Source organism: Trichomycterus rosablanca, chromosome 15, assembly GCF_030014385.1.
Source record: "Trichomycterus rosablanca isolate fTriRos1 chromosome 15, fTriRos1.hap1, whole genome shotgun sequence".
NCBI classification, from domain to species: Eukaryota; Metazoa; Chordata; class Actinopteri; order Siluriformes; family Trichomycteridae; genus Trichomycterus; species Trichomycterus rosablanca.
Window position 1 is genome coordinate 3870425 of NC_086002.1, and position 20013 is coordinate 3890437.

At 40.1% G+C, this 20013-nt stretch overlaps 1 protein-coding gene and 1 long non-coding RNA gene across 3 annotated transcripts; one reads left to right on the forward strand and one right to left on the reverse strand.

The window, feature by feature from the left end:
• The first annotated feature begins 946 nt into the window (after positions 1-946).
• Positions 947-13119, forward strand: LOC134328599 (transmembrane protein 255B). Of its 2 annotated transcripts, none has more exons than XM_063009729.1 (9): positions 947-1232; positions 2575-2717; positions 2828-2890; positions 7599-7688; positions 8162-8242; positions 9827-9912; positions 9998-10157; positions 10247-10396; positions 11375-13119. In XM_063009729.1, exons 1-9 carry the CDS (start codon positions 1187-1189, stop codon positions 11594-11596), a joined length of 1041 nt encoding a protein of 346 aa, XP_062865799.1. In that variant the 5' UTR covers positions 947-1186; the 3' UTR covers positions 11597-13119. The 2 variants fall into 2 exon arrangements, with proteins under 2 accessions (XP_062865799.1, XP_062865800.1); XM_063009730.1 differs by lacking the exon at positions 947-1232 and adding an exon at positions 1425-1463.
• LOC134328600 (uncharacterized) lies at positions 13120-19333 on the reverse strand. Its single transcript, XR_010014739.1, has 5 exons — positions 19229-19333; positions 18900-18991; positions 18180-18373; positions 14382-14513; positions 13120-13447 (listed from the first exon to the last, which is right to left on the reverse strand). It is a non-coding gene; the product is annotated as an uncharacterized LOC134328600 (long non-coding RNA).
• Positions 19334-20013: the final 680 nt, after the last annotated feature.

The window sequence follows — 20013 nt, forward strand, 5'->3', positions numbered from 1 at the left end:
TTGACTGTTTGTATTGTATTTCACCATGATAAAAAGTTACTGATTATTTTATAGATTATAAAGAAGATATAAGTCTTCCCTTTTGTTTCATTCATTCAGCTTCTTTAAGTATCCACTTTGCTTTTCTGGCAAACTTTACACTAGTTTGCCAACCCATTACTCCAGCTTCCTACACACTTTTGTTTCTGGTACATTTGTGTACATCAGAACTCGGTATGTAATGTACACTGATCAGCCATAACATTAAATCTACACATCTACACGCACTTTGTAGTTCTACAATTACTGAATTACTTTTAAATACCGTGTCCACTCACTGTCCACGCTATTAGACACTCCTACCTAGTTGGTCCACCTTGTAGATGTAAAGTCAAAGACGATCGCTCATCTATTGCTGCTGTTTGAGTCGGTCATCTTCTAGACCTTCATCAGGGGTCACAGGACGCTGCCCACAGGGCGCTGTTGGCTGGATATTTTAAGTTGGTGGACGATTCTCAGTCCAGCAGTGACAGTGAGGTGTTTAAATCCACTCATACCAGCACAACACACACTAACACACCACCACCATGCCAGTGTCACTGCAGTGCTGAGAATGATCCACCACCTAAATAATACCTGCTCTGTGGTGGTCCTGTGGGGGTCCTGACCATTAAAGAACAGCATGAAAGGGGGTAACAAAGCATGCAGAGATACAGATGGACTACAGTCAGTAATTGTAGAATTACAAATTGCTTCTATATGGTAAGTGGAGCTGATAAAATGGACAGTGAGTGTAGAAACAAGGAGGTGGTTTTAATGTTATGGCAGAGTTTAGACGCGCAGTAAAACCTCCACCAACTTTGTGAATAAAATAAAGCACAATTTAAGCTTCTTATGTATGTTATAAACATTTGTGCTCTGATCTAGTTTTCCTCTCAGAGCTTTTGTACCGTGAGGTGTCGCTTTCCTTCAGTGAAGAGTCTCACCTGCGTGTTTCTGTGAGGAGGAACCTGAGAGACGGTATCACATCTCATCTCTCCTCATGTATCAGTGTCGGTATACACACTGATCCCCACACACTCCATCCACACACACACTGATCCCCACAGCTCTTCTGTAAAACACCAACAACTTCTAGAACCTGCAGGTTTATGTTGTTTTGTTTAAGAATTTGTCCAGTTTGTTCGGTAAAGATACATGCTGAAACATGCAGCAGCAAACAGTACCAGCGAGCACAGAGCCAGATCTGCCAGGTAGGTTCACAGTTTCAGTCTGTTTCATTATTCAAAGCTATATTATTATGTTATTATCTGTTATTTTTTATGACTGAATGTTAACTCTTGGTCATGCTGCTTATTAAAAATGTTTACTAGTGCATTTTATTTATTATATTATTTATTGTTTAATTTATTGTTAAATTAAGATTTGTTTATTCTTTAGATGAGGGTTTACCTGAAGGATATGTATGCATTGTGTAATATTTTGTGAGTGTGAAATGAGTTATTACTTCTACCATTTTCATTTTCAGTTACTGACACTCTTGATAACAGCTGAACAAAAGTGATGAATTTCTGTGTTTAAAAAGTAAAACATCTTACTGACATTTAACCTTTAACTAAAGTAATTTTATTGTAAGAAAACTGTAACACTATTACAGGCACCTATAGAAATGTCTAAAAACTAAATAAACAAGACTAGATGACACAAGTAACACCCCCCCCCCCCCCCCCCCCCCCCCACACACACACACACACACACACACACATACAGTCAGGATGATTGGTTGAAAAGGTAAAATCTAATAAACAGGGTTAGATATTTGGAAAAAAAAAATCACTTGGCTCACTAGCATTTTCAGTAAGGCTGCATCTTCATCCTGGTCTTTCCATTTGACTGGAAGCTCTATAAAGTTTGGCAGTTTAGATACCTACTGCCAGTTATTTAAGGAGTGGTAGAAAAGCAGTCCAAAACCATAATGCTTTGTTCCTCATTTGATTTTGAGGTCTGATGTTGGTAAAGTTCCCTGAAAATCGGTGGGAATAAGTGGGTCTCCAGATGCAGTACTGGACAAAGATGACGTGATTCCGCTTAATATGGGAAGAGGATATGCCACACTTGCCAACCTCTATTTACAGTCATTTACTAACAGAATGACCTATATATGAACATCAAAGGTGCTGACTCTGCATAGCACCAACTATAAAGGACATTATCACTCACATACCTATCAGTGACCAGACTAACAGCACACATCTGACCTCCCCATGACAGTATCCATCTAAATCATTGAAGCAGAAAAATGACCTGAGCGTCACCCACTCCTAGTAAAACGATTAACCAGCCAGATGTATACGTTTGCTTTGTATTCTTTTCCACGTTTATATATCTGTATAATTCTGGTTTTTTTAAGGTCCAGTGAAATTAGTTTGGGTTTACACAGGTCATTCCTAAAGCAGATGTGGATTTTGTGTTACATTTTAGATTTATTATATAAAAAACCTGACTTTGCCCTCAAATTTAAATACTTTTTAGCCCTGAGCTGGTTTTGTTTCAGGAAATGCTGAACATTTATTTGCTTTTTTTATCGTCCTGCAGTACAATACAAAAAGCGACGTCGGACAGCGCTGTGGTGCACCGTGGTTTTGCTCGCTCTGTCCATCATCGTGTTGTTAATTGGGCTCCTGTCTGCCACTCGTACTAGCAACGTGGCAGTGGCTGGGTACTACTCAGGCATCATAGTAAGTTATGTTTTTGTGTGGAATTCAGATTTGCCTTTGCAGTTTTAATGGGCATAGAAAGAAAGCAGAGACTGTGAACCTTAAACTTTTTCTCTTTTTATTAATCATAGCTGAGCTTTGGAGCGTTCCTGGGTATTGTTGGGCTTAATGTGGTGGAGAATCGCAAACCAATGGTGAGTAACAGACTGAATCTGGTGAGTTTATCAGTGTAATGATGAGCTGAATTATCTTCTGTGTTTACTTATGATATTTGTAATTTGGTTGTTTGATAACAGTTTTAACATCGACCTTAATATTGTGAAACATAAAATTGACTGTTTCTGTGTATTATTTAATTCAGGAAGTGGTAGTTCAGCGTTTTAGGTACTGGGCTAGTAATTAAAAGGTTGCTGGCTCAACCCTCACCACTACCACAAAGTTGTCACTGTTGTGCCCCTAAGCAAGACAATTGCTTGACTGTAATCAGCAACAACTGTAAGCTGCACACTTCACAATACCAGTAACTGCATACTGGTTAAAGGTTCCTTGTTGGCCTGTTCTTTGTAGGTACACTGTTGTTAGATTTGACTCTTCTATTCTCTTCCAAACATGCACAATATAGCCACAATTTGTGGACACCTCTTCTAGGTATTGAGTTCAGATGTTGTAGCCTCACCCATTGCTACAAGATGTATAAATGTTTCCAACTTTTTCCAAAAGTTTAAGTGCTTTCTTTTTCCAGTATGATTGCGTCCTGTGCACAAAGTGAGGTTGATCAAGACATGGTTTATCAGGTTTGGTGTGGAGAAAAGTGGCCTGCAAAGAGCCCTGACCTTGACCCTACTGAACACCAATAAACACTGATTGTCAGCCAGGACTTCTTGTCCCAACATTTTTGCTTGACATTAAACCTCAGTGGACACAAAATCCCACAGACACACTTTGAAATCTAGTGAAAATATAGTGGTCCATTTCACAAGTGGAGGCTCTTGTAGCTGCAAAACAGGGCAACAACATAATACGGCCCATGGTTTTGAAATAAGATGTCATCGTCAGGTGTCTACATACTTTTGACCACATTGTGAACCTTTGGCCACTGTTGGACATAGTTTGTCCAAGTACATAACAACAAATTCAGTCAGTTCTTTGTTGTTAATTTTGAAGCAAGACCTGTGTCATGTAAAGCTTGCTGTACTGGGGGTAGTTTGTTTTGAATTACACGTGGCCATCAAAGCAGAACATTGTTACCTAAATCAGTTACAATTAGATTTTTGTACATTTTCATGTATTTTAGGCTCTGTTCAATGACAGTAATGATTGTGAGATCATATTGCAGAGAAATCACATTTTTACCTGAAGTGCATGTCAATAAATGACAGAACAAATGGCCATTGCTTTGTAAAGTACCCATGCAATGTGCGGTCCTCTGTGAATGGACGATTGCTTAAGTAGAACATGACGATAAATTATGTTAGCATTGGAAAATAGCTGCATTTACCAGAAAACACTAATGCTTACTTTCTTTTGAGTAAGGTGGCGCTAAACAGGCTTACCAGCAGACATTTCTAAATATAAGCAGTAGTGGTAGTAGTGTGTGTATATGGTATTTACCACCTTTCTGATTTCTCTTTTTTGTTTCATGTCACATTTTTGTATTTTAGATTTAATATGACAGCTTTAGTAAACATTAAAAAACCAAATTTAAGTGTGAATTTAGAATTTAAAGCGCATATGTGTATACACAGTCCTGTGAGAAAGTATTTGTTCCTAGTCCGATTTCATGTAACATTTAAATGTCTCAGATCTTTCAACTAATTTTAATATTAGATAAACATGACAAATGAACAGAAATACAGCTTTTAAATGATATTCAGCAGCCATTATAATTCCCTTACATGTAACATCAATCAATCTAAATCACTTATACTTATGTTTTTATGCTTAAGTGTAAGTAACCCAAGGAAAAAGTTTGAATCCATTGTAATGTTCTTAAATGAATGCGTTTGTGGTTTGGTACAAGGTAAAGCTTCTAAGGTAGAACCATGATGCTCCACAGTGTATGATTTAAGGTCCTGCACTCCCTGGCTCTGATCCCAGCACACCCTTTAAAATTGAATGATGTCGACTGCATGCATGCGCTGATCTTCAGCAGTGTTCGTAACAAAAACCCCACACATACCTACACACTCGTATATGCGGCTACGGGACACTGCAGGTACTTTTGTCTGTCGTCATGCTTCTGCGACCACAGTTTTAAATGCAGTCAGTTACACGAGCTCAGCAGGTTCTAGTCCTGAGCACACAGTCACACTGAGTATCAGTCGTCCACATCGGTGTGTAACAACCCATATTACATGACGGCTAAATCACTAGTGTCAGATTGCACAGAAGATGTAAGTGAGGCCGGATTATCCTCGTCTTTCCTATTACAATGGTTTAAAGATGTCGAACAGTTTTCATATTTATGTACAGTGGTGTAAAATATACCTGATAGCGTCTGGTGTTGCATATTATATAATTTATATAAATAAATAATTTGACAGAGTATGAATTAACAATAATAATTCATAAGGGACATTTTAGGCGGACTGATACCAAAGTATCAGTTGTGCTACCAGCCTGGCCTACTATCTACACTATATGCTGTAAAAAAGTATGAGAATACCTCTCAGAATGATTCAGTTCTGATGTTTCAGCCACACGCATTGATAACAGGTAAATGCAGTGTCCATGGTTTTGGACTGGGATGTCCAACAAGCTCATGGACAAGTGTCCACACACTTTTGGCTATACATTTCAGAAATGTTTGAAGAGAAGCAGTGACTGGTCAAGGTCATCAGAAGCCAGTGGATCAATAATAATATTTTTTTAATTATTTAGATCCCACCTTTAGGTCCTTATTGACATTGACTTTGTTTCCATTCAGGCCTTTGTCCGTGTGAAAGCTTCTATAGATCTTTTTTGTGGCTCCTCTGTTGTGAAATACGTCCATATTTACTTTCTCCTTTTGGTCACCTTGTGGCCAAAGCAATGGTCCTGTCAGGGGTCGTAATTCTACCTCCCGACCCTGCAGCTCTCTTTATACCTGTGACCATCAGTCATCGATCTCTTGACCGCTTTACAGCGTTTGGCCTTGGACTGATAAAGACAATTATGCAACGTTACAGATGTTTCACCTTCCTCTGGTGTGGTCCACTCCAGTGTCTGGAGACGCTCTGTTTGGCTAGGCTGTGGGATCACGTTAATATAGACGTGTTTTATGAGACAGCAGCTGGTCAGTAGATAATGCTCACAGTTCAGCTATGAGGACCGGTTGTCCTCTCTTTTCTCATTGCAGGTTCATGAATACGGCAGTCATGAAAATTGTTGATTAATTTCTTTTGGCGCACGGGTGAAGTCAATTAGTGAGCTTTCACTGACTTGAAAAAGGAGTGTTCGGAGTCAGGAGGGATCATTTTATTTGGGTCAATTTCTGATGACATGCTGAGCTTCCTAAATGTCCCGGTACTGTGTTCCCAGAGGTGTTTGGAGTTCTCAGAGTCAAAGAGGTAAAAACTCCAGCATAGAGTCTGAAGAGGCTACAAAGAAGTCTTGTGTAGATATGGAAGAACCTGTTTAGGGAAGGCCCTTTCCAGTTCCAGCATGACGAAATGCTCTTCTGACTGAATGGGCACAAATTCTTACAGGCATACTTCAAAGTCTTGTGAGAAGCCTTCTCAGAAGAGTAACTGAAAAGATCACATAGAGGTCACTGTATTTCAGCATCTGTTTTTACAATGGGAGATCCAACAAGCTGATTCAGTTGTCCAAATACTTTTGGTCATATGATGTAGAGCTTGCTCTTCATCCTCCACCCACCCAAAAAAGTCTATTTTTGGTTTCCATAGACATATTATTTTATAACACATCATGATGTCAGTGCAGTTTCATCACTAGTATTATCACAGTGGATATCTTATTGCAGACCACCATATGGACCCTGAGCACAGAATGACCATAGCTGGAACTTTAGCTCAGCAGATTTGAGCTCCTCTGTGTGTAACGTATTTCATTTGGCTGCTCAAACACGTGGCATTTATATTATTTACACAGTCTATCATCCGTTAATGATTTTTCTCTACCGATCGTTCTTGATTAAAAAGCTCCCGGTTGTACAGCATTTTTAGGAGTAGCAGAATTTATGGTCACCTGGTTCTGCTTGATAGGAAGATTGGAGAGTTTTTTAGGAAACATAATTATGCTCATGTGGCAAATGTCATTTTTGAGAGCAATTCTTAAAAACCTAGAATTTTTAATATCTTTATTAAAGACAGGACATGTTCATTTACAGAAGCATTTGTGAACGAGAGGCTCTGCCCCTTACATTATGCGCTGTTGCCCTTCAGATTGTCTTTGGTCAGCAAATCTTCCGTACAGGAGTGTGTTGCTGACACTGTTTCAAGAGGTCGTCGACTTCTTTTATTACTCTAATCTACAGCCGGACACACACTGAGATATTCGCCCCAACATAGGTGAAGGCACTAAAGCAACACATGAGTGTACAGATGTATTCATGTGTTTAAGTTTATGTAGACGGGAGGCATAGTGGCTCTGTGGGTAGCACTGTTGGCTCACAGCAAGAAGATCCTGGGTTTGATTCCCAGGTGGAGTGGTCCGGGTCCTTTCTGTGTGGAGTTTGCATGTTCTCCCTGTGTCTGTGTGGGTTTCCTCCGGGTGCTCCGGTTTCCTCCCACAGTACAAAGACGTGCACGTGAGGTAAACTGGAGATACAAAATTGTCCATGATGAATCTTGTGTAACCAGTAACTACATGTCATGTATGTAACCAAAGTGTGTAAAACATGATGTTAAAATACTATTAAAATAAATTAATAAATCTTTATCTCCTTGTTTTCATTTTCAGTTGGTCGCCTCTATTATTTTCATCAGTCTGGGTGTAATCGCCTGTTTCTTGTGTGCCATCGTGGATGGCATAATTGCTGCTCAGTTTCTTGTAAGTATCACATTACAGTGCTTGTTGTGTTCACACACATTTAAAATTCTGTACTTTTGGATGATCAGGTGTAGAGTAAACGTGATCTTCAACAAGAGTTGTTGAAAGTATTGACTCAAAGAAAGAAAAAAATTTCGACTGTTTCGTTTGCTTGACTCATTTTCAGTGTTTTCAGATGTAGATTTAATTTTTAAGATTATGTAGGTACACTTTATTGTGGACAGTTTACTTAGAACTTGTTGAACATCCTGTTTCAAAACCATTAATCATTAATATGAAGTTGCCCCCAGCTTTGCAGCAATAACAGTCTCTATTCTTTAGTGTCTGTGGGAATTTGTGCCCGTTGAGTCAGAAACGTCTACCGGACGCAGCTGACAGGAATCGTTCATTCACATGAGGCTGTTTTATAGGCACAAATAATGATCAGCAGTCCATAAAATCTGCATTTCTCTTCCTGTTTATTGCCACTGTAGGACAGAAGACCTTTAATGGAGGGAAGGTGTGAGTTTTATGCCAGCAGTACAGGCTATGCGTACGACAACTACTACACTGAGGTGAGTATAAACCCTCCTCACAACACACGACACATTACAGACATTCATCACTGCTCTTGTGAATCCAGGATAGTTTTAATGGTTTTTAACTAAACACCATGACGACCAGTGGCTTTCTCATTCATCATGCCAGTAGTACATTGCTCAAATCACATTGCTAAATGGTGCAGACATTTGTTCTTTATTCTGTTTTTTTACAGAATCTGAAATTTAAAAAAAAACTAAATTCTTATTGTTTTCTGATTTCAAAATCTAAATTGGTAAAAATGAGTGTAAAACAAGTAATTACTGTTACTGTGATGACAAGCCAAATTTAGCATCTGTGCTGCAGGAGCAGGCTGTTATTTTATTCTGCCATCTACTGGTGCACATGTGATAGCATCAGTAAAGTGTTTTTGATTTTGAGTCCTAATATAACACCACTGGAGTCTATATGAAACCGTGTAAAGGTGAACACTGTGGACAATAGAAATTATAAATATAATATAGATATATAGATACTGTGTAAATTATATATATATAAATTATCTATTGTATCTATTATCCACATAATGTCATGGCAAATATGTGAAATCACAATGATAAATCTATCCATCTCTCTTTTTAATGCCATCTGTTTGGGAGCCACTGATGCAGCACAGCTTTCACATCATCACATAAAAATCTTCCTCCAAAAGCTTCTTTGAGCGTCCAAAACGATGGAGCTAGATCCGGACTATAAGCGTCTCTCAGTGTCTCAGACAGGACCGATCACTACTCCTCTCCCACTCACAGTTTATAACCTAAATATTAAAGTCATGTAGTAAAAATAATGTCATGTAGTAGAAATAATCAGTAAGTGTTTTTGGTTTTAGGTTTCCTCATTGCTTATAAGAAAAAGCAAATAAATAAAGACACAGTGTCACAATATACTTAATTTTAATGAATTATATGTTGTTTGGTCAACGGTTGGTTAAAAACGTTTAATTGTAGGAGAGTCCAAATATAACACCACTGTAGTCTAGATGAAACCATGTGAAGGTGAACACTGTGGATAGTAGAAATTATAAATATAATATAGATATATAGATACTGTGTAAATTATTTATGTCTGTCTGTCTGTCTGTCTGTCTGTCTGTCTGTCTATATATATATATATATATATATATATATATATATATATGTATAAATGATCTATTGTATCTATTATCCACATAATGTAATGGCAAATATGTAATATATCTAAAATCCATCTCTCTCTTTTTAATGCCATCAGCAAAAAATGTTTTTTGGTTGAGCTCGTAGCCACTGATGCAGCGCTGCATTTACATCATCATCACATGAAAATCTTCTTCCCCTTAAAGCTTCTTTGAGCGTCCAAAAAGGTACAAATCAGATGGAGCTAAATCCAGACTATAATCGTCTCTCAGTGTCTCAGACACGACCAATCACTACTCCTCCTGTCCCGCCCTCATCGTTTCCAACCAAAATATAAAAGTGTGGAAACTTTTTGAAGATCCCTCGTACTGTATATGGATATGTAGAACATATGAAAATGTATTAGAAATATATGACCTGTCTGACCTTTGTTTGCTGTTCCTCCAGGTTGTGTGTCAGTCCTATAACAGTGAGTGTAAGATGAAGGTGAAGAGCAACACCTGCTACTGTTGTGATTTATACAGCTGTGAGGGGTAAAAGCTTCCACTCAATCTAACACACACAGATTCACGAAAATAACAGAAATGTTTAATATGTGCTGGTGTCTTTATATTTTAGCTCAGGTTACCACACACATTACTTTGAGTTTACGGGAGTGAGTGGCTGCTGGGATGTGATTCACCTGCACAGGCTGCTCTGGTCCTGTGTGGTGCTTAACGTACTGGGTGTTTTCTTGGGCATCGTCACCGCAGCCATACTGGGAGCCTTTAAGGATCTGGTGAGACCTGAACTGTTCTGTATGGCATCATCAGACCTTCTACCATGAACCCACACTAACGTCTCACCTGCACTGTCACTGCATCACAGGTTCCAGCTGTTCAGAACCAGACGTCTCCCAGACCAGCTGCTCCACCACACATCCTCTATAACCCCACCCAGCATATGCTTTCATATGCCGGCTTCTGCCCATCTGGACAAGCCCTGCCCGCTTACCCTAATTACCCAGCGCCCATGCAGGTAGGTCAGCTGTGAAAAGTTTCAGTATGTTTCAGTTTATAAATAATATCCAATAGAGTGAAATGAAAAAAAATTAAGGATGCTGTTTTAGCAAAATGATGATGCCGTTTGGCTGCTCCTGTTAGGCATCACCATTGCAAATCATTGCCTGCGTATTTAATTTGGCAGTTTTTTGTATGCCAGGAAGCCCTTCCTAGCACATCCCTCCTATTTATCTGGGCTTGGGACTGGCACTGAGGGTGCACTTGATACCTACAATGGCTAGGTTCATGTAACACTGTGCCATTAATGTATTTGTGAGCCAAGCCCAGAAATCTGTTACCAGCAGTGTGGCTCTTTCACAGCACACCAGCGCACCATGTTTTAGCAAAATACTCAAATATAAATTCTGAGCCAGTCATTTGAATAAGCTTGTTTACTGACTGGGTGACACGGTGGGAAGTCACCTCACAGTAGGAAGGTCCTGGGTTCGATTCCTAGATGGATCGGTTGTGCTGAGTTAGCCCCAAAATCATTCTATTAATAAGTTTAATTCAAACCACTCAGTGCTTTTAGCAGAACTAGCACTAAACACACAAATATTTACAAGTTTAGCTACATACAATCAAAACAATTTAGATAAAAAGGCTTTAAAACCAGTGGTCACCCTTAACTTGATCGTTTAGGGGCGGCTCGTTTAAGAACTGTCGCCTCACAGCAAGTAGGTCCTGGGTTCGATTCTCGGGTGGAGCGGTCCACGTCCTTTCTGTGTGGAGTTTGCATGTTCTCCCCGTGTCTGTGTGGGTTTCCTCCGGGTGCTCCGGTTTCCTCCCACGGTACAAAGACGTAAAAAATTGTCCATGACTGTGTTTCATATAAAAAACTTGACCTGATGAATCTTGTGTAACCAGTAACCTGTTCCTGTCATGGATGTAACCAGAGTGTAAAACATGACGTTAAAATCCTAATAAATAAATAACTTGGTCATTTTGTCCGCAGCATCTGAACAGTTACCCAGCAGTCAACACGTCTCAGCCGAACCATGACATGGCCGCGTCCCCATCAGAGGAAAGCCAGCCTGTCGTTCAACCCAGCAACACCAACCAGTCCGTTTCATCCCAGTCAGCGGACGCTTCGGGCTACATGCTCACTCCTAACGCGCCCTCGCTCTACGCCGACTCATCAGGGCCGTTTGAGAAGCCTCCACCTTACGCCTGCTGAGTCATGAACGGCACGAAGCAATTCGGTCATGACGTGTGGAATGTTTTAGTGAGATTAGTTTCAATGAACATGTAACATACATATATATAATTAAATAAGTGGGGGATAAAAATCCTAATTTATCCTGATCGATCCTGATTTTAGATATGATTTTTTAATACATATATTTTTTTTATACATTTTCTCCACTTTTTCTCCCTTTTAGCAAGTCCAATTGCCCGATTGCATCATGCTTCCTTTCTAGCAATGCCGATCCCTGCTCTGATCGAAGAGCTAACTGACACGTGGGCAGCAGCCGTATGCATCTTATCACCTACACTTTGACGAGTGCAGTGCAGCTCGGCTATGTGTACAGAGAGACATACCCTAAGAGCACTCTTCCCGTCTCTGTACAGGCGCCATCAATCAGCCAGCAGAGGTCATAATTGCATTAGTTATGAGAAAGACCCTATCCGGCTTAGCCCCGCCCATATGAACAACAGGCCGATTGCTGTTCATGTAGCTGCTCAGCCACAGCCGGCAGGCAGAGCTGAGACTCGATACGATGTATTTGAGATCCCAGCTCTGGTTCCAGTGTGTTTTTACCACTGTGCCACCTGAGTGGCATTTTAGATATGATTTAAGGAGGTTTGATCCATCTGCTCAGTTTAGATCATAACTCTATATTTTTTTCTAAATTTTTTGTTGCTATTGGGACAGCATTAATTAAATAAATTCCTTTCAGTAGCTCCTGTATTTAGGAGCCACCACATCTAATCGTTCATCTGCATTTTTGATTTAGCAGGTTTTATGCTGGAGTCCCCTTCCTAATGTAACCCCCCTATTTATCCGGGCTTGGGACCTGTGCTAAAGGTGCACTTATGTGCCCACAATGGCTAGGTTCTGTATCTGTGAGCCCTAGATTCTAGCACCATGATGATCAAATATCTACTCTGCAGAGCCATGAAGAACAGAGAGCAGTTTTATAACAGCTGTTTTTATTTAGTTTTTGTTGTATTTTTAAACAGTGCATACAGTCTCTAGCTGGACAAAGGAGACCAAACATTTTCTCAGTGCTGACCGCACCAAGGATCGATGTTATGAACGACGGTTACAAAAACAAGATTTCATATACAACACAGGAGATTAAAACAAACAGGAGTGACAGAACCCAAATTTATAACAAAACCGTCGGGACTTTGAGCACCTACTCGGCCTTTTGGTGACCTGAAGGCCTTTTGTTATTCACCAAATGAAAGGTAGCGAATGTTTCTCCTTTGTTCTGTCTAAAAAGCATTGTACAGTCGTATTTACAATATGTTACAAGAGCGCGCTCGTTCTCAGTAGCTCGTGATGTGGCGCAGTGCTAGTTCAGGTGTTTAACACTAGTACACACACCTTCCCTGTGTCTCAGTGAGTATAATAGAAATATACAAGTTACAGTGTCTGTGTGATTACGTATACATTGCTTACAGTCGGAGGCGAACGTGTGCAGCAGAATGTCGGCGCAAACTGTCAAAAATAAAAACTCAGGTTTGGTTTTACCAGTTTAAAGAGTGTTTTTGCTTTGGGAAAACGTTGGGCATGTGGCTAAGTGAGAACCGTATCAAGCTTCGGCTTGAACTAATTTTCCTTTTAAAGGCATTTCGGTTCTAGGACTAGGCTTAAGCTGGGTCCAGGACCGCCCTGTCTTCCGATTGGTCCTCGCAAAATTAGTACTTTTTTTTCACTGGTGGGGAACCAGGCAGGAATGGGAATGGATATCGTTGTGCTTGTGCTGGGCCTCGTCCATGTCCAACAGCCGGCCGTTAACGGTGACGTCCATGCAGCCGACGTAGGAGGCAGAAACTGGTGTGGAGACCAGAGAAACGTCTGTGAAAGAGACAGGGCGTAAAATTACACAGCCGCAACATCCAGGCAATCCATTTAGTACAACACAGATATGGGTATCACACCTGCATGTGGATGGGTACATGCTCATTTACAGTATTTTTTGCCGATAAAGTGTAATAAAGTTTTACAGGAACTCAAACGGTGCAGAGATTTAGTGGTGAAATTAGCGAGCAAAGAAACATCACCCCAGGGCCACCAATCAGGGTCATACAGCTTATTTACAAGATCCAGGTTTAAACAGACCGGTTTAACCTAATGACTTATTTCTTTTCTTTAAAGCTCATGTGCTGGATTGAGAAAACAAGAGTTAGTGCTGATCTGATCATTAAATTAACCATTAAATTAATCATTTAATTGACCTTTAAACCATTAAATTAAGCCTGCAGGCTTGCAGAACTCTCAGTGCTTTAATGGTCTCACCAATAAAGTCATGTTTAATAAATCGTTCTTGGCATTTCTTAGCTTCTTGGGACTTTACCAACAACAAGTAATTCATATTTTGTTTATTGGTGCACAAATTTTTAATGAGCCCTAACAAACACAAAAAAGATTCAACTTTCATGGATGATTTTTCAGCTGCAGCTTTAAGTTGACATGAAGTTTAGAAAAGCTGTTTTCTTAAAACCATCTACCAATATTTTTGAGTTAACACACGTCAACCAAGAAGTAGATACAGCCCAAACAAGACTACCCTACCCTGAAGACCCGGTCTCCTGACTCCTGTATGCCAAATTTCTAACAACAGCTATGTGTGTTTAAAAATTGTAATCAAAACTGTTAGAATTATGCATTAGTAGCACTAAAATGAACAATATAACTACAACAAAAGCCGTTTAGTGTCAGTGTGGATTCTGACTCCACGTTAAATTCTGAACATGAGCTTGACTAAACGAATGACGTGAACCGTACTGACCTGCGTCCACTTCATCTTTCCAGAATGATAGTCAGAAATGGAGATGGCGAATGGCACAGTATCTTGGTGCACGAGTGCAAACAAAACTCCAACAGTGGAGGCCGGACGTATGTTCAGCTGCACGTTTAGCACCTGTGTGTAGAGGAAAGGACAATGACTGCTGTTCTTTGTTTAGAAGCACCAGTGCACGTCTACAACACACAACCTGTCACCAAACTGGACATGTGATTAACACTGATTTACATCACGTTCACCCCATGACCAAAAGTATGTTTGTTTGTTTATTAGGATTTTAACGTCATGTTTTACACTTTGGTTACATTCATGACAGGAACAGTAGTTACTCATTACACAAGATTCATCAGTTCACAAGTTTAATATCAAACACAGTCATGGACAATTCAGTGTCTCCGATTCACCTCACTTGCACGTCTTTGGACTGTGGGAGGAAACCGGAACACCCGGAGTAAACCCACGCAGACATGGGAAGAACATGCGAACTCCACACGGAAAGGACCCGGACCGCCCCACCTGGGGATCGAACCCAGGACCTTCTTGCTGTTAGGCGACAGTGCTACCAAACACCAAAACATTACATGTTACATGTAACAACTAATAAAACAACAGTCCATCTGTGGGTGGAGGTTAGGGTGGAGCAGTGTTCCGACATGCTAACACCACAGAGAAGTGTTGGAACTCGCAAGTTCAAATCTCAGCTGGCTGTGTTTGAGGGAGGGAAGGTCGGACAAGGACTCATTTCACTGCTGCCGTAATATGTCACCTCCAGGCACCTGAACAAGAGGGAAGAGGGAGAGCACATGGAGCTTAGCATGGCTCTCGGTGTGGGAACCCAACACTGGCAGGTGAGGGAACGCGGCCATAGAGTGGGGAGGTGGGGGGGGATTCACACACAAACACGTTGGTTATATGTGCACATAAATAGATAAAAACTTATTTGTTTGGTCACAGAGGCGACAAACGTCTTTCTCGACAGCCGCCATTTTCAGGTCTTTTTTCAAGAAGCTGTGTGTGTGTGTGTGTGTGTGTGTGTGTGTGTGTGTGTGTGTGTGTGTAAAGAAAACTCTTGTGTAAAAACATTCTCTTTAAAGGCTAAGCACCACCTAATGGACAACTCTAAAGATTTCGCATTAGTTTAGCTAGTTAAAAACCATAAACATGAATAAAATGTAAATAACTTGTTTAATTCACTAAAAAATCGACGATTTCAAGTAAATTGACGGAAAAACCCGAGGTCGCTCCGGAAATTCCAGGAAGTTGCAGCGTGACGTCACTGGTGGACAACAGTGTACTCCTACACCGTTATGACTGACTTGAACTGCGAATTTTCCAGTGCTGGTTCTTCAGATTCCGAAGCTATTTCTGAATTTAATGAAGAGGATGAATCTGCAGTGACAGTGGGGGTGCCTGTATAACTTTTTCTTTCTTTCTTTCTTTCTTTCTTTCTTTCTTTCTTTCTTTCTTTCTTTCTTTCTTTCTTTCTTTCTTTCTTTCTTTCTTTCTTTCTTTCTTTCTTTCTTTCTTTCTTTCTTTCTTTCTTTCTTTCTTTTTGCTGTTGCAGGGTCCATCTTGTTTTACGCTTACATTCAGGTGTAATGAATGTTAAATAAATTAATTATGAAAATGAGCTAAGAGCGTCATTTTACCGCAACCTGAGTGTCAGGCTTTGTGTTTTAAGATGGAAACAATGGCAACAGTAATTATAGGCAAGTTTATTAATGGTTCACACTCAATAAAATAATTAATTTAGACTATATTTAAACAGCCTCGGCGTTCTGAAACACTTAATGACGGTTAATATGGCATTACAGCCTGCAGATTCTCTCTTGCTGGCTTGCTGAAATGATTGAAATGTATTTTTTCGTTGAATAAAAATGTACTGAAACGAATAATAACTTAAAATGTAGTATATATTGTTATGTTAATTATACCTACTAAATAGATAGTTAATAGTGGCGCAATAATAACGAGGCTAGATTTGCTTTGCTCTCAAGTCACATGCAGGTGCAGTACAGGTGTGTATTAGTGCACCGAGCACCATCAGAGAGAGATTTAGTGCTGAGGGGAACATCGCTACCCCTCTCAGATCCTCTCTGAAACCACATCAGGTGAACATGTTGGTTTTTCTAGCGCGCATGATAACGCAGGTTTAAGGTCTTTCAGCCTTTATTCTATTTTTATTTATACCATATTTTGATCAGATTAGTGCATTTAAAATATTTAGCCTAAACACTTTTTTTTCCTTTTACAGTGTATATCTAGCCTAGGATAGAAGCTGAGAGGTGCATTCTTATAGCGCATCCCTGCTCTGTTCTGTATTTAACAATAAACACGCATTTGATTTGTCCTAAAGCTGTGTCATCTATATATCTATCTATCTATCTATCTATCTATCTATCTATCTATCTATCTATCTATCTATCTATCTATCTATCTATCTATATATATATATATATATATATATATATATATATATATATATATATATATATATATATATATATATATATATATATATATATTTGGCGATAATATCAAATCGGTGTTGGTGTTGAATTGAATTATTGCAGCCAAACACAACGCACCTTTTAATCATTTTGCATCGCCTTCCATTCTACTTTTTGAGTTGTTGTCCACCATCTACGTCACACGTGCGACGCCTGTGACAGATTCCGAAGACCGCGAGCGACGCAAAACAACAGAATTTTAAGCCGTATTCCTTGAATTTGTAAAAAAAAAAGTTTTCTAACTATCAATAATCACAAGTTAGGAACTCAACTTTCGATGCATGTATTTGTTTAAAACTTCAATATTAGGTGGTGCTTAGCCTTTAATATGGGCGCGTAAGATGGCGGCGGCGCACAGACGCAGCGGCACAGTGCTCTCACTCTCGGTCTTCTTTTTTTGTGGTTTTTGTACGTGTTATGTCTCGTTCTTACTACTAAAAACAGGACTTTTGTGCGACCGGAGCGTCACAGCGGAGTTTTTCTATACTCGCATGATATACCGGCAGGCATAGCGAGGAGTCCGGGCTCACCGTGCATTACCATCCCCGCGGGAAGGAGGCGAAGGCGGCGTAGGGAGAGGAAACAAAAGCGTGGCTGCAGGGCCGGTGCACTAGCGAGCATTTTTCTATCCAACGCAAGATCGCTCGCCAACAAGATGGATGAACTGAAACTTCAGATGGCAACAGAGAACATCGCCAGGGACAGCTGCATCCTGGCTGCATTCATCCATCCATCCATCCATCCATCCATCCCGGACTCGGCTATTGAGCTAACGGACCGCACAGCACAGCGACTCCGGTAAGGAACAAGGAGGGGGTGTTTGTGTGTACATTCATAACACCTGGTGTACAAACACAGTCATCGTTGCTAGTCACTGCTCCCCGGACTGTAAAATGCAGACCTATTTACCTACCTAGGGAGTTTACTGTGGTTATGTTAGCTGCTGATGCTAATGCTAACTCGGCGCTAGGACTTTTGTATGATAGCATTAGCCAACAACAAAGCCTGTATCCTGATGCTGTGCATATTATTGCGGGGGACTTTAATCATGTGGATTTAAAAACAGTGCTTCCCAACTTCCACCAGCATGTAAAGTGTTCTACCAGAGGAGCTAATACACTGGACAAGGTTTACACAAACATCAAGACCAGTTACAGGGCTAGACCACTAGCACACCTGGGTCAGTCTGACCATTTGTCAGTGCTTTTAATCCCAGTTTACACCCCCCTCAGGAAAAGTGCCAATATCACAACCAGAACTGTTAAAATCTGACCTGATGGAGCCTCTCAGCAGTACATGTTGGGACGTTTTTGAAGACCAGCACTGCACAGACATGGTCACAGTGGACAAACCGAGTCTATCCTGACCAGAAGCCCTGGATGACCAGAGAGGTCCAACTGCTGCTTAAAGAATGGAACATCGCCTTCAGATCCGGCGACAGGGCTCTATAGTTCAGCACCAGCTAACCTGCAGAGAGGCATCAAAACGTACAGACGTATGGGCACAGCTTGGAAGACCGACAGAAAATCTAACTAGGCAAATTCTGAAGAGACTTTATATACACTAGAAATGAGGGGAGGATTCACAAGGAAAAAGGGGGTGATAAGGGGGTGATGGGGGGGGGGGGGGGGGGGGGGGGGTACTGGAAGGTTGTTGGTTTTATGGCGGGTAATTCATTGTTACAATAACCCAACTGTAAGCTTCTTTTTTTACCCAATGCTGGGTTAATTTCACCATGAATGTTGGGTTGTTTACTCTAATGTTGATATGTACATAATAATACTAATACTGCTACTATTACTACTTAATAATAATAATAATAATAAACAATCAGCACAAAGATGTTTTATATTTTTATATATAATGAATACAATTTTTTTTTAATACAGCAGTGTATATGGATGCAGTAGCTACGTTAACCCAGCGTTTGTGTAGAAAAAAAACAACCCAGTGTTTTTAGATTTAACTACATATCAGAAAAAGGATTGCTCACCTTGTCCAGACCTCCTGTTTTGTGGGCCAAAGAAATAAATGGCCGCAGACCCCAAGGCGGCTCCGGCCAGTAGCCACATTAGGTGGCTGGGCCTAAAAATAAATAATTCTGAATTTTAGTATCAACATCTTTGAGAGTATTAAGATGAGATTATTAGTGAGAGTTTCTGCTCTCGTTGCCTCCTGGCTAGCGGGAAGGTACAAATGTCCAAATAAAATAATTTAATTCTTTACACAGAGAGGATTCTTAATTACAGCTAAAATACCACCATTATAAAATATATTTATTATAGCCGGTTTGTTTCGGTGTCTGTGTGTGTGCGCACAAACCTCTCGTTAAAGAAAAACTGCAACGCCCACAACGTGAACAGGTTCTTCATCATCTTCTTTATCTTAATGAGTTAATAATGAGTTTCGCATCGTTTAAATGCCCCTAAGCCCCGCCCCCACATATCGAATAAAAACACAACTGCATGTTACGTCTTCGCCCATGGTGAGGGTACTAATCCGAGCAGACTGTGTAGGGAAGGTATTGTGAATTGAGACACAGCCCTTTAGTTTCTCGCTAGTTCTTCTACATTATATTGATCGATAATTTTCTTACATCTTGTTTTCAAAATCTTTGTTTTCACTACACAAGCAATTAATACAATTCTCTCAGTGTTTTTAGTTTTGTTGTCAAATATCCCACCCATTCTCATTGTTATATCCCACCCATTCTCATGTTTATATCCCATAATCGCATGTTTATATCTTATTCATGTAACAAGAGGAACCTTTGTTATGTGTTTGTTGTTTGTTATGTGTTTGTTGATGATGTACTTGAGATGTTGCACATGTTATACTACTGGATGTGTTTTGTTAATAAAGTAAGCAAGTGTTATTGCTTCAACCGTCCATTCTGTGGAGTCATTATTAATGGTCAGAACAGAATGAAACCTGGTGGCAGCGGATTAACTTGTTCGAAGTGCATCGAGTGAAGATATCTGCACAGTAGCTTTGGGTTTATGTTATTTAGCGTAGTGGCGCAATGGTGGGTCTGAAACCTCCGCAAACTCTTAAGTTTGGACTCAAATAACTTGTCAAAGTCGTGGAAAACATGAATGTGTTCTCTA